Source organism: Fragaria vesca, linkage group LG2, assembly GCF_000184155.1.
Source record: "Fragaria vesca subsp. vesca linkage group LG2, FraVesHawaii_1.0, whole genome shotgun sequence".
In the NCBI taxonomy this organism is placed as follows: Eukaryota; Viridiplantae; Streptophyta; class Magnoliopsida; order Rosales; family Rosaceae; genus Fragaria; species Fragaria vesca.
The window spans coordinates 17,377,409-17,391,917 of NC_020492.1; the positions used below are offsets into that span (position 1 = coordinate 17,377,409).

At 36.6% G+C, this 14,509-nt stretch overlaps 1 protein-coding gene across 2 annotated transcripts; it reads left to right on the forward strand.

The window, feature by feature from the left end:
* The first annotated feature begins 11,723 nt into the window (after nt 1-11,723).
* On the forward strand, nt 11,724-13,924 carry LOC101310567. Of its 2 annotated transcripts, none has more exons than XM_004290676.1 (3): nt 11,724-12,622; nt 13,566-13,641; nt 13,818-13,924. In XM_004290676.1, the coding sequence occupies exons 1-2, from the start codon at nt 11,820-11,822 to the stop codon at nt 13,624-13,626; spliced, it is 864 nt and encodes a 287-aa protein (XP_004290724.1). In that variant the 5' UTR covers nt 11,724-11,819; the 3' UTR covers nt 13,627-13,641; nt 13,818-13,924. The 2 variants fall into 2 exon arrangements, with proteins under 2 accessions (XP_004290724.1, XP_004290723.1); XM_004290675.1 differs by having other exon boundaries at nt 13,566-13,710; nt 13,818-13,838.
* Nucleotides 13,925-14,509: the final 585 nt, after the last annotated feature.

A 14,509-nucleotide genomic window follows, 5' to 3' on the forward strand; every position in this document is an offset into this window, starting at 1 on the left:
GAAATTAACCCCGTGAGTGAGAGAGTGAGAGTTAGTTTGAGATTTAAATTGGATGACCAGTTAAGCAGGTAGCCGGTCATCATTAATCTAGTTGGACCAATCATAAACAACCATGTGGTTAAGGTATCTATACCTTAAGGTACACAAGTATTTGCCATTAAATTAATGGGAAATTCAGATATGCAATGTTGTATAGAATGCAGCAGAACTGTGAACCGCCCAATCGTGTTGAATTTTGAATTGTTGAACTATCGGACGATTCACGGCTTGATGTTTGCACCTAAATTGGAAGGGACGAGCATAAAACCTGTAGTTGAAAAAAAAAATCTAGTGAACTGATTTGAACTGACATAGCCGGGCTCAAAACATGTTCTCGTAGATAATGTATGGTTGAGACCGGTCCCACTATATGTCGGATCAGCCCGGGCCGGATCCTTGACTTCTAAAATCTTTTCTGGCAAGAAAACCCGAAAATAGATGTGTTCATGCATTAAGCCCATTGTATACTAGTTTTTCTCTTTTTCAAGCCTAGTAGTCCACACAATATCAAACCCAAATACACTATAATCAAACCCAAATACGAAAATACCCTAATCTTCTTCACAACCACTTGAGCAGCTTCGTCTTCTAGCACAGAAATCCATCACCGCCGACTTCACCTTGATCACATTCTTGATCTTCGTGAGCGTGTCGTGCATAGCAGCCATGTGACAACCCGAAATTTTATTATGTATGTACCTATTTACAAATTTGCTTATATATTACATATATCTATATATAGGTATGATTGTATAAACGTGTGTGTGTACAATCCTTCTTAGGTAAGGATGTCTTTATTTATTCTTACGGTATGGATTTCCCTTTTATACTCCTTTTTCAATCGAATTTTCACATCTCCACCGTCTAGTCTTTAGATACTAATGTATAGATCATCTCTGCAAAATTTCAGCCAATTTGGTTATCTATAGGACACTCAAATTTAATTAAACCAATGGATGAACATAATCTGTCAAACTTAAACCGTTCATGTTTATAACAGAAAAACGTAATTTTGAGTGTCTTAATGATAACCAAATTGGCTGAAATTTTGTAGAGATGATCTATACATTAGTATCTAAAGACTAGAAGGTGGAGATGTGAAAATTCGATTGAAAAGTGAGTCTAAAGTGGAAATTCGCACCGTAAGAATAAATAAGGACATCTTTAGCCAAGAAAGCCTATATATATAGTGTTATATATGTTGAAAATTAATATAGTTATATAATTTCTTTTATTTTTATCTTTATTGGATTTAATGAGTAGGGTTTTTATCCAAGCCAAATACCCAAATACAAAACCCAAGCCCAAACTTGATATAGCTAGGAAAAAAAAACACTGTTGTCGTGAGATTGCAGAACGACTGCTTTCTTCTTCAGCGACTTCTCCTTTCACCGCCTTCTCTTCCTTGACCAACTTCTTCTTCTTTTCCTTGTTCTCTAAGTCTGAAACTCTGCTCAACCGCCTTGAAACCCAGAAATCGACCTAGAAATGCTTAAACAAGAGTAGCCGACCTCTTTAAACAGGACGTGTCAATTGTCTGGAGATCAGCTGCCGACTCTTTGAAGCTATACAGTAGGAGCTAGAACCTTAGGGGTCTAGTCTAGCACCTAAACGGGTAAGATTTCAGTTGCATAATTCAATTTTGTTTCCTTTATTCTTGTCTTGGACGCCAAGTTCTACTATTTTTCCAGACACTATAAATATGACTCTGTAGATTTTTTGGGTTTTCAGAAGTCTTTTCCTACTTGGAGAGAGAGATTGGTGTTGTAGGAAACTAGTAGAGAACTCAGGAGCTTGTTTCAGGTGATTATTGGCAAAGGTAGGGGAAAAATTGGGGAACCTCTATGTTTGCTCGATCTAATTGTTGTTTCATTGGTTACATGTTGTGTGAAATTCTTGTTTCCTTGTTGTCATTAATATATGTAGGATTTGTTTTGTTGTATATGTTATCATATAAGGAAATGATGGTACTATGTATAAAATACTTTGGGTAAAGAAGTTAGTGATGAAACTTTTGTGTAGTTGAGTCATTGTCCTCGGAGGTACCATATCCCACGATGCCCGTGTGAATGCGCGATAATGCGCGGGAATGCGTGAGAATACATGATCAGTATAGGTGAAAAGGACGGGATTGGCAAAAGAGGAATGGACAAGATGACTAGTAAAAGGGGAATGTGAGATTAAGTGGGAGGTAGTTCATATAAATGAGTAATCTAAGTCACCCTTGTGGTAAAATACATGGTATGGGACATGTAGACTTAGTTTATTCGGCTATATGAACTATATGGAGTTGATAATAGATGCATTCATCCATTTTACTAAAGTTGTTTATATTCTATCTTGTTTGAAGAGGTTTTTACCTCCTACTGAGCTGTTTGTTTTCAACCCTTTAAATATTTTGCAGGTAAGGAATAAGTAGTTTGAAGTTGGTTTCTTGCAAGGATCCTTATTTACATGTGAAATATGTGTGTTGTTACTTTCCTTAGAATAAGACAGACTTTTTTTAGTCTACCTTTGTAATGTTACTTTATGGAGTACCTAAAAATAAAGAGTGATTTTTTAGTTGAGTATCAATGTGTTCTTTTCCAATTTATTTCATATTCTAATTATGAAAAATCTATTTCATAGTTGGAATATGAGTTACACCTCCAAAAAAAAAAAAAATCTAAAAATTGAGGTGTAAAAAGCCATCTCGTCGGGCTTGTCGTTCCCATAGATGGCGTCCTCGTCGGTAGGGCTCGGGAGAGCTGACAAGAACTTTGAGCCTCTAAAGCTCGTCGTGGAGTTCCATTTCAGAGTCAGCGAAGCGGTCCAGCTAGTCTAGGTACTTGGGTTGTTTCAGATTTGCAGGTACGATGTTTAGGTTTGGTTGATGAGCACTCGTTCGATAAAATTGCTTTCGAGAAGTTGATTTCGAATGGCATATTGCATATTGAAAGAAACAGAATGTTACAAAGCCCGGAAGCTGGCTTGTTAAGGCACGGTCTGGGTTTTGACCGGTCCTTATTTATGGCATGTTAAAGCCCCGAACTTATTTCGCCAGTCCCGATCTTGGTCCCTATCAAATTATGGCTGGTCTGAGATTGTTCCCAGCCCTATAATTAGTATTGTTAATTTACTATTCATCTAAAATTGAAAAGTGCCTTTCATTTGCCAATGCATCAATTATAGACAATTTCCTTAATCTTCTATTCACATTTCAAACTTGAATAATTCATTAATTCAATTGTTAACTTATTATAATTTGACTAATGCATAATGGAGGATCTTTGCAACCACAACAATTTTCGAAGGCAAAAAGAAAAAGGCCACTGGAAAAATTGGATTGCTTCCCGAACAAAAAATGATAGGTGCCTTGAGAATGTCTGTGTATGGTGCTGCTGCTGATTAATGTAATGAAATCACTAGATTGGGAACTTCTACTGTGTTGAAATGTCTGAAGAAATTTTGTAGACAAATCGAGTTTTTCTATGGTGAGTGGTTCCTTCGTGCTCCTAATAATCCTGCTGACTTATGTAGGCTTCTTAACAGTGGACATAATCGCAGGTTTCTAAGCATGATTGGAAGCATCAATTGCTTAGGAGAGGAAGAATTGCCCATGCCAACTGGCTGGGTTTAGAGTAACTCGATTAGAAATTTTGCCCAAGCCCATTATAGGCCTGGCACAACCCAAGAACGTTTGTCTAATGGGTCGGGTTGGGTTTAAAAATATTGGCCCAAACGCCCGGCCTGACCCGACTCCGTTATAAGCCCAACACGACCCAAGCACGATAAACTACGGCTCGCAACCCAGCCCGTTTATAATTTTTAGTTTTACACTATAAAATACAAAAATAATCCAGAGATTATGTATAATTTTCAACGTCACTTTCCTTGGAAAACTTCAATCGTCTATCAATAAGCTTCAATGTCGGACCTTTCAGCTTATCAATGGAGGCAGATGCCAACGGCTTCTTCTTCCCATATATAGATGTACATATCTCTAGGCTTTAGCCCTCAAATTCCCTCAATCTTTCCATTCCACCTGCTGTTCTTGATCAATTGTTATTTAATCCCTAAATTTAATCTTTTTTTACTGCTGGCTGACACATCTGGGTATCTGATCGTATCAAGCTTAAAGATGAAGTTATTTGTTTGATGAATTTCACTCAGATCACTGTGCTATATGTTTTAGATGATTGAATTTCATATGGATTTTATTTTCCTTTGATCAATTTCACTCTAATTTCCTCATATCAATTTCACTCGAAGATGGATACACTGAATCATTGTTTTGATTAATCAAATTACAATTGGATGTATACCAATTCAGTTCAGTACTGAATCTTTTGATGAGGTAAAATAGACAATTGGAGGGAAGTTGGGTACTAAGTTAGTTGTGTGTAATTAGTGAACCCAAAAGTATTAAAGCAATACTCGGAGATCAATTGAGAATCAAACTTGGTGCTGCAATATATGTATATGTTAGAGCTCCTCAAATAATATATTGAGACAATCCCATATTGCTTAATATAGGTAATCTGGTCATTTGTATATAGATATGTATATCGAACTTGTTTGTATACCTTATACTATAAAAGTGTATTTTGATTGATCAATAAAGTGTATGTACTGATGTTTCTTCTATGTTTGATGCAATCTATGTAAGTGAAATATAAATAAAGCTTCAGTTGGAGGTACGGTATTATATATGTCTTAAGAGCCAATTCTTCACTGAAACACAAGAGGTATGTTATTATATATGTTTTCTTATCTGTGTTGTTTTTGATTGAGTCTTTTTGCTTGTGTTGGTGTTTTGTTTTACTTAGATATGGACGATGAGGATGATTTGAATTTAGGTGAGTACTATGATAATAGAGATTTATTTCCATAACCAGACCCTGAGAATATGCCATGTGAGTCTTTGAGTTCAGGCGAATCACAACCCTTATCTTCAAATGATAATAGCCAACCTATTGAGGTTGGCATTGAACCTAATGAGCCTGACAAAGAAGAAGTGATCAGAAAAAGAAAACGAATGTCTAGTGTGTGGGATCATTTCAAACTTGAGAAAATTGATGTCAGTGGAGGTAATATACAGATGAAAGGGCAGTATGTAAATTTTGTAAGTCCTCGTTAAACTGTAAGAGCAGTAACGGTACAGGACATCTTAAGAGGCATGCTAAAAAATGTCTCAAAAAATATCGCTCTACATCTGATCCTACTCAATCTCAATTGAGTAGAAAAGATGATGGAAGTGTGGGCGCATTTAAGTACTCCCATGCTAGAATGAGGGAGGGTTTGGCTAAGCTTTTAGCTGCTGAGGAATTACCTTTCTCATTTGCTGAGAGTCCAAACTTTGAAAGATTTCAAAGAGAGTATTGCCAACCGGAGTTTAAAAAAGTGCCTCGTAACACTAACAAGAATGACTTGTTGAAAGTTTACAAAGAGGAAAAGAAAAGGTTGATGCATGTTTTCTCAAATTTAAAGAGCTCAATTGCCATTACTTTTGATTTTTAGGGTGGTAGAAATAACTTGCCTATTATTTGTGTTAGTGCTCACTACATTGATGATAATTGGTTGTTGCATAAAAGAATTATTGGTTTTCGTCTTCTAGAATATCCACATATTAGTAGTACAATATTTAATGGCATGATGGATGTGTTTAAGGAATACAATATTGTTGACAAAATATTTTCAATCACTTTTGACAATGCAACCAATAAATATTTTCATGGAGGAGTATTTTTTCATATGAGATGTGCATGTCATATCATTAATCTGATGGTGCAAGATGGACTGAAAATTATTTGAACCCATATTAGTTGTGTTAGGGATGCTATTGGATATGTATGTTTTTCAGATAGTAGAGTTCAAGAGTTCAATAAGCTATGCAAAAGTCAAGGCCTGAAACCCAGAAAATTTAAAAGAGACATGCCTATCCGTTGGAACTCAACTTCTCACATGTTGAACAGTTGCAAAGGTTACACCAATGCAATGATTGTTTACTGTAATGACACTGAGGATATGTGGAACCTTTGTTTCGAATTTTTGGAATTTTTGAAAGTCTTTTATGATGCCACATGCATTTGCTCAGTTATTTACTATCCAACATCTCCTATTGCACTGAATGATTTGTATGCAATTAGTGTTACTTTCCATAAGTACAAGTATGAAATTGGTACTTTTGCAGAGATTTGTGAAACGATGGTAGCCAAATACAAAAAGTATTGGGAGGTGGTTCCTTATACCTTTTGCATGTTTTGGGGCTATTATGGATCCAAGGATCAACCTTAATGGTTTGGAATTGATATTGAGTGAGATCAGGAAGAATTTGGAAATTACTATCCCAATGACATTAACTAGCATACAAAAGAATTTCAATGATACTTATAAGTTATACGCAAAGAAATATGCAGATGCTAGTGTTCAAAGTAGCCAAACTTCTCACCGTCCTTCTCCATCAGAATCTAATGCATCTAATAGTCAAGCTATTTTTGGTTTGCTTGCTAGCAAAACCAAACAAAGGGGTATTGTCAGTTCTTGCAATGAATTTTTTAAATATTTAGATGCTGATTTTACTGAGTTCATGACTGAGGAAGAAAAAGTAAAGTTGGACATTTTGAGATGGTGGAAAGCATATAGCAGGAATTTTCATGTGCTTTCCATCATGGCGCGTGATGTACTAACAATTCCAGTATCCACAATAGCATTGGAGTCTGCTTTTAGTGCAGGTGGTCGTGTAGTGGATGAAAAGAGGTCAAGGTTAACTCCTAGATACTTGGAGGCTCTTATGTTGGTTAAAGATTGGAATGATGCAGATCGTAGGGCTCAAACATTTGTGGATGAGGAATTGGCATGTGATGAAGAAGAAAACAAAGGCGCACTTACCATTCATATTGATTAACAAAGCCAGTAAGTAAGACAAATACTAGATTTTGCAATTTCTATTTGAAGTCATCCTTTCAAATTTCACATATTTGTCTAACTTGTTATTATTTTTTTCTTTTCATTAGAGCAACCAAACTGAGATGGCAGAGGACAATGAGGGTGGTACTTATGTTACAACATCAGTGTGTAAAAACAGTAGATATGGATATCTTTATTGATGGAAAGGTTTGACGAATGCAAATGAATATAGTTGAGCGGGTGCCAACATAGTTGGGATGTGCTCAAACTATAGTGAGGCAGTCTCACCTTTTCAGACTTGAGAATGTTTTTGTACTTTATCATGGGGCACCGGTTCTTTGTCCTCCTCGTTGTACTCTTCTAAAAATATGCACAGACGTGGGGATGAGCCTCCCAGATAGTTGGGTTCCAAACCCCTTTTTAAAGAGTGTGATTTTGGTATTAAGTATTATGGAGATAGGCAGAGCACATGGAGTTTGGATTTTTTTTTTTTTTTTTTTTTTTCTTAATTGGAATGCTCTATCTTAAATTTACACTGAACAGGATGTTATGCAGTTATTGGCTCGGCCCGAGCACGGCCCGGTATGTTGTGGGCTTGGGCCATGGGCTGGACCGGCTCGTTTGCCACCTTTAGCTGGGTTGGAGCTATCTCGGATCGATCAGAAGGAAAGACCAACTATAATTCTGAAAGCTGTGGTGTCTTACAACACACATATATATAGCACGTTTATTTTGGAGCTCAAAATGACCTCAACGTTCTTGGTACTTATAACGTGTTGGAGCGTGTCATAGGTGGAACTGCTCTTTTGGTTGAGTTTGAGATCAAAAACAAAATGAACACCAATGGTTAATGTCTTGCGGATGGAATATACGAGGTGGTCTACTTTTGTGAAAACAATATCGAACCCCTAAACAGAAGAAGCGAAACACTTTTGAACAAAAAAAAAAAAAAAAAACTGAAGGCTTAACTAAAAAGATGTGGAGCGGTGTTTTGGTATCCTTCAATCTCGATGAGATATATTGATTCTCGATGCAAGGTTGTTTAAACTATAAAATCTTCGAGCCATCATTATAAGTTGTATCATTCTTCATTACATGATTGTGCAGGATGAATTTGTCGAGGAAGAATTTATAAAGCTTGTAGAAGATGATCTAATGAATCCGTCCATGGCAACTGTCTACAATTGACCTATGCATCCCGATACTAGAGAACCTATTCAATTCAAACCGATAGGAAAAAATGGACAAAGTCTTCATGCATTCATGGATCGAGAATTTCAAGTAGAGTCTGTCTACCTCCACAAGCGTCTCAACTGTTGGGATGAAGCTCATGAACTTCTTTCTCATAGTAAAACTGACCATTCAAAAACTATACTACTCAAGAAGCTTTGAAAGTTAATGATTCCACCTAAAGTTAAGGTGTTTGCTTGGCAACTCATTCAAGGGAGGATTAAAACATGAGAAATAATTTATATGAACCAGCACACTGATAGATCTTGCCCTTTTTTTCATAATGTTGTTGAAACTAATAATCACTTATTTTTTTATGGTGACTGTTTTCGGGAAAGCTTTTTCCCGGTGTAGGGAAGGGATTGCGTGTCTCTAAGAAATGAATATCTCCCGTTCTTCTCTCCTCACCTGTCCAAACAGATAAAGTCAGAGGGCGACCCCATATGTGTCGGGACATCCACTCTGATGCTTAAGTCAGAAACGTTGACTAAGCAAAAAGGGGAAGTAAAGTGAGAATTTGGACTTACCTATTTTGGAAGTTTGTGCTTGCTTTTATATGCTTGTGGGAAGAGGGTCTTTCCCTATATATTCGATGTGGGAGTTCCTTACTCCTTTATTTACTTTCCTTATTCTTCTTTGCTTTCTTTTTATTTTTCATGGAGATCGTAACATTATTTCCTCAATAAGTAAGCCCGGAGTGACCCGGTATGAAGTCCATTTTTGTGCTTCCTAGTCAATAGTGACTTTACTAAAACTATTTTATTTTTATCTGGTTTCCAGTTAGTTAATAGTTTCAATCTCTTGCGACGGCTTGATGCTGAGGTAGTTTCCAAAACTTTGATGATTTGTTATTATATTTGGAAGGCTAGGAATAATTTGATTTTGAAATACAGCCTAAAATGCTACTCTGGTTTTTTCTATGGCCGATGCTATGTTTCATAAATATGTTACTGATTCCCCTGTTATTCATACCAAATTAAATTAGTTCATACAAATCCTACTGTAATTAAATGGAAGCCCCCACCTGAGGGTTTTGTTAAATTAAATTTTGAAGGATCAGTAGTAGCCAATTCTCAAGCTGCTCAGGTTTTGTCATCCAAGATAGCGATGGAAATCCTATTAGGGCTTCTACCAAGAAAATTGGTCATTCAAATGTTTTTCTCGTTGAAGCTTTTGCTTTGAGAGAAGGTTTAATGGCGGCAAGCATACATAGATTCAAAAACTTGAAAGTGGAGGGTGATTCCAAGATTCTAATCAATTCCATCATCAATAATGTTTGTTCTATTCCTTGGCGCATTAGGACGATTATCCATGATATCAGATACCTTGTTACTCATTTCATTTCAATCCAATTTCAACAAACTTCTTAGTTGAATGTTGTTATCGATCTAGAACATTCTACTGCCATTGCATGCTGGAACCATACCCTTTAGGGAACGAAAGCCAAGGGGTTGAGAAAACAAGACTAGAAGAAAGATTGAGTTATTGGCTATGTGAAAGAAAGCGAATGACTCGAACATTGTTTCAATCGCTACGGCCAAGTTGTTCAATAACCCTATCCTTTCAGTCGAGTTGCTTCACTCCTCTCCTGAGTGGTTGAGTTACCATGTTCCACTCCCGAAGGTCGGGCTATTTCGTTCCTCTCCTTTTAGTCAAGTGGATTAACATCCCCTTAAGATATTTCTACCTCTTTCAGTTTCTTCTGCTCGTAATATTGATTTCATAGTTTGGGTTGTGTTGGAAGATTTTCCTTGAACTTTTCTTTCTTGTATCGCAAACAAAATCTTGCATAATAAACAAATTAGAGAATGATGTTGACAACAATGAGCATCTAGAAGCTTCAAGAGAATCAACCTTAGGCTTGCATCAACAAATATATGAATAAAGTTCATTATCTACTTGTATATTTTTCAAGATAACTCTGCACCCAATTAGATATATAAATGAGAGGGGTTCTAACGAGGGTCACTAAGTTGAAGACTAGTTAAGGACTTATTGGTTTCACTCCATTTTCGATCGTATATTCACATCTCGATCGTCTAACTTGTAGATATATATGAGTAGATCATCTTTACAAATTTTCATCCAAATTGAAAATCGTTATGACATTTGATTCATAAATGTGTTTTACCAATTATAAACTTGAATAACTCCCATTTGACAGATTTTAATCGTTTATTGATTTTATTTAGTTCTATTCCTTAACAATCACCAATTTGGTTGATAATTTGTAAAAATGATTTATTTATATAGACCTAAAAACTGAACGATTGAGATAAAAAAAATGATCTATTTATTCGGATCTCATCTTGTTGTTGGAGCAGAGCTGCTGGATAACTTGGATTGGTGGCTATTTGCTTACCTCGTTGCTACTAATAGTGAGATGAGTAGGCCATGCCAAGGGTAAAGGTCAAATGACAAATGTAGATATCAGGTTACCCTACCTAAGTAAGAGAAAGAAGCAATGATGCTCTTTTTTATTTTTATTTTTTTTTCTAATAATAACGTACACCAACAGATGTTTCAAGACAACTAGTTTATTTTTCTTCGGAAATTAGGTGATATTTCTTATGCTTGAGGCTCTTCCTGAGCTTATTTTCAACAGGGTATGTACAGATGATGATGTATATTTGAACAAACGAAAGTACGAAACCAATGTAAACGAATACAGGGAGTTTTTCTAGCGATGACCCTTAAGTTGAGGACTAGTTAAGGACTTTTCGGTTTTTGGTTTAAAAGACCTTTTTTCCGATCACATCTTGTCATCTCATCTGTTCAGTTTTTAGGTCTATATGTATAGATCAACTCTACAAATTTTCAGCCAAATCGGTGATCGTTAAGGTAACAAACTAGATCAAATTAATGGACTAACCAAATCTGTCAAACATGAACTGTTCAAGTTTATAATCGGTAAATCACATTTATGAATGTCTTAACGATTTTTAATATAGCTGAAAATTTGTAGAAATGATCTACTCATAAATACCTATAAACTGAACGGTCAAGATGTGAATATAAGATCGAAAAATAGGATAAGCCGAAAAATCTTCAACTTAAGGGTCCTCGTTAGAGAGACTTCCCATGAACACATGCTTGTTTGATGTATCTTGAACCTAAAACGAAAAGAGAGATTCAAATTTAAATTTGAACAAAGGAAACGAATGTAAGCATCACCCTATTTTCAGTACATACATGGCCCTTAGCAACAAAAATGAAAATTAATTTCCTTTCCAAAATAATTTTGCTTGATGAGATGCCAGTGATATTATGCCTAAAAGTAGCTAAGCTCCTCCTGAAAAGACAAAGAAAATACAGTAAGGGATGGGCCACTTTACATCATCATCAACATCATCATCTAGATTCTAGAACCCCTTGACTTTGATATTCATTTCCAGAGGACTAACCAGAGATCCCATTTAAAACTTAGCTGCCAAGAAAATGACAAAAGGGGTCCATTCTAGCTAGCTGCAAGAAAAAGAAAGCAAAAAACAGAGTCGGTGTGATAGTGATGATGATGATGACCTCCTTCTAGCACCCACCCACCTGGCTTTCTCTGCTTCAATCACACTTCAACACCAACAACTTTAGACACCAAACACTTCCTTTCTCTCTTTCCCTTCTTCCATTTGCAGTTCCAGCTTTTCCCTCTGAAACAAATCAACATGCTTGATCCTCAAACAAACGACCACCCTATTCTTTTTAACCCGGAAAACACGAGTTACGATACTTGGCAACCTATCAACTACTCTTCCCGCGCTCAGAAAACAGCTCAAAACTACAAGAGCTGGAAGAGCATGGGAGCTCTCCGATTAAATGCCGCCGAGGAGGAGTCCCCCTCCGGCGTTTGCTCCCCTCCTCTGTGGAAGACCACCACCACCACCAACCCCCCGCAAAGCCCGACTCGGCTTGTGAACAACTACCGGAGTCTTTCGCCGGCTTCTCGGACACAGGCCATTGCCAGAGGACAGAGGGAGCTGATGGAGATGGTGCGCAACATGCCCGAATCGTGTTACGAGCTTTCGCTCAAGGATCTTGTGGAGAGGCCGAGAATGTTAGAGGTGGATGAAGATAATGCCAGCACTGATGGTTTGGTGAAGAGGGAAGATGGGAAGGTGAAGAAGAAGAATGAGAGGAAGAAGCCAATGGTGATGAGGAGTGGGAGTATGGATAGTGGGGGGTTTCTGTTGAAGATGGTGTTTCCGATTTCGTTGGGGTCGTATAAGAAGAATAATAAGATGGTGAATAAGAATAAGAAGAACAAGAGTGACTGTGTGGAAGAGGAAAGTACTAGTGACAAGCAGGTACCTCCCAGGCCTTGTGTGGATAAAGATTGGTGGAAGAAGAGAGTTTCTGCGTCGGGAGGATCGGGGAGAAGTGAAAGCTGTGCTTCGAGTATTATTAGTGGAAGCATCAAAAGTAGTAGTGGTAGTAGCAGTAGCAGTTGTAGCAGCAGAAGCAGTAGCAGGTATGAGATTTTCTATTGACGTTTCAACTTTTGATGTAGTAATTGTATTCTGTCAATTTAGATGTTCATCATGTTCTGTTCTGCTTGGGATTGCAAATAGCAACAGTGTTTTCCAGTTGGTGTCAAATTACTTCTTGTTTATTGTTCATATATCATTGATTTTCTGTTCAATTCGTATACACATCTAATTAATCAAGTAACCGTTCCTGTAATCTTCATGTTCCGTTTTGCTTGGGGGGTTTCAAACCAAGGATAAGAAACAGTACTGGTATTCCCAATTGGTTCGAAAGAAAAACACTTTCAGTTCATTGTTCATAGATCATCGATTTTCTGTTCAATTCTTAAACAGAAACAAAATTGCATCCTTAAGATTTTGGAAATTGCAATTGAAGTTCTTATGAATTGCATTTTCGAGGTCATTTGGTCAAAGTCTCTGTTGAAGAAACAGAGAAATGTAAAAGGAAAAATTAAAGGAACGTGTACAAGTGGTCAAAAAGATGCATGTAGTTCATGTCCTAGAGCTGCTGATTCTTGGAAAATGTCATGAGAATCATGACTTAGACTGAAAGTTAAATAGATAGTCTTCTGCAAAAGCATCTCAAGTTTAATGGGGAACAGTCGCAGAATTTGGCACCATAGGGAAATTGTGAGGAAGTGGCAAGACACATTTAGTATTAAGAACGTATGGCCTGATTTTTTCTTGTATGGCTATAAAGGAAAATCCTATCTTATATGACAATGACCCTGCTCGTTATCAAGTAGAGTTGCATTTGAGTTGTTGCCGGATTAATAATGTTACTACCTTTGTTTAATACAATACAGAATGATTCATGTAAGAAAACTGATGTGCTTTATTTCTGTATTTAGTTAGTAAACTGATATGCTCTATGTCCTTATTTATTGATCAGTTTTAAACAATTAGTTTGTTGTTTCAACGTTGCAGGCGCAAGACTAGTGGCTGCTGGTCGTTCATCGTGCTCAAGAAGAAGAGGCAGCAGGATTGAACAAGTTTCCTTCTAGTAAGAGCTGGAGAAGAATATTAATTAAATGGCTATAACATTATCTTCCAAGAAAAAAAAAATGCTTAGGTATAATATATAATTTAGAATATTGCAGCAGATATTTGCAGTGTCACTTGTGTATATTCTTGCAGTTTTTAGAAACACTCAGGAAACCTTTTTTCCTTTCTTTATAGAAACATATAGTTTGAGCAGCTGTTCAAAAGGTTGACTTATTCGGGAATCACCAGATCCATGCCTATTTTCAACTCCCCGATTTTGTGTCTGCGTGCGCTAGGTATCCACTTCAAGTCTTTTGCCCGTTTGATTCAACATTTGTTTTCCGAGAGCCCAATGTTGTTCTCGCTTAGATAGGTGCTTCAATTGTCTGTATGAATTCGAATAGTTTATAACTGAGAATATATATTGACTTAAGTAAAAATTTGTACATTGAAACTAACAGCAACATTTTGGTGAGACTTGACGATTTTCATGAATTGGTAGTCCTTCTGTTGTTTTAACAATTTTTTGGGTCTAGTTCAATGAAATTGCAAGTTGCATCTAACCCTATGTCAAAGTTGTAGGCTCTATTTTCATTATAACACAAAGGAAAATGTGGAAAAAGATATTTTCTGAGCTTGGAAGTTCTAGAAGATTGTTGTTCTTAAGTAGCTTGAAAGAACAGAATGTTTATGTTTTTCAGGTAGTTAGGTTGTTCTTTTCCTTTCTGACGTGCCAGACATAATGTGTGGTATTATATAAATAAATTAGTAACAGCAGAATATTAATAATTTCATTAATAACACACAACTTACATACGTGGGTGTTCCATTATTAGATTCTAGAAGTTGAAGTAGTCATCAGAAAATTATGATGAATTTATATTCCC

Coding starts and splice junctions, on each gene's coding strand:
- LOC101310567 (XM_004290676.1), top strand. CDS start 11,820: ATGCTTGATCCTCAAACAAACGACCACCCTATTCTTTTTAACCCGGAA. Junction 12,623..13,565: donor AGCAGCAGAAGCAGTAGCAG/GTATGAGATTTT, acceptor TCAACGTTGCAG/GCGCAAGACTAGTGGCTGCT.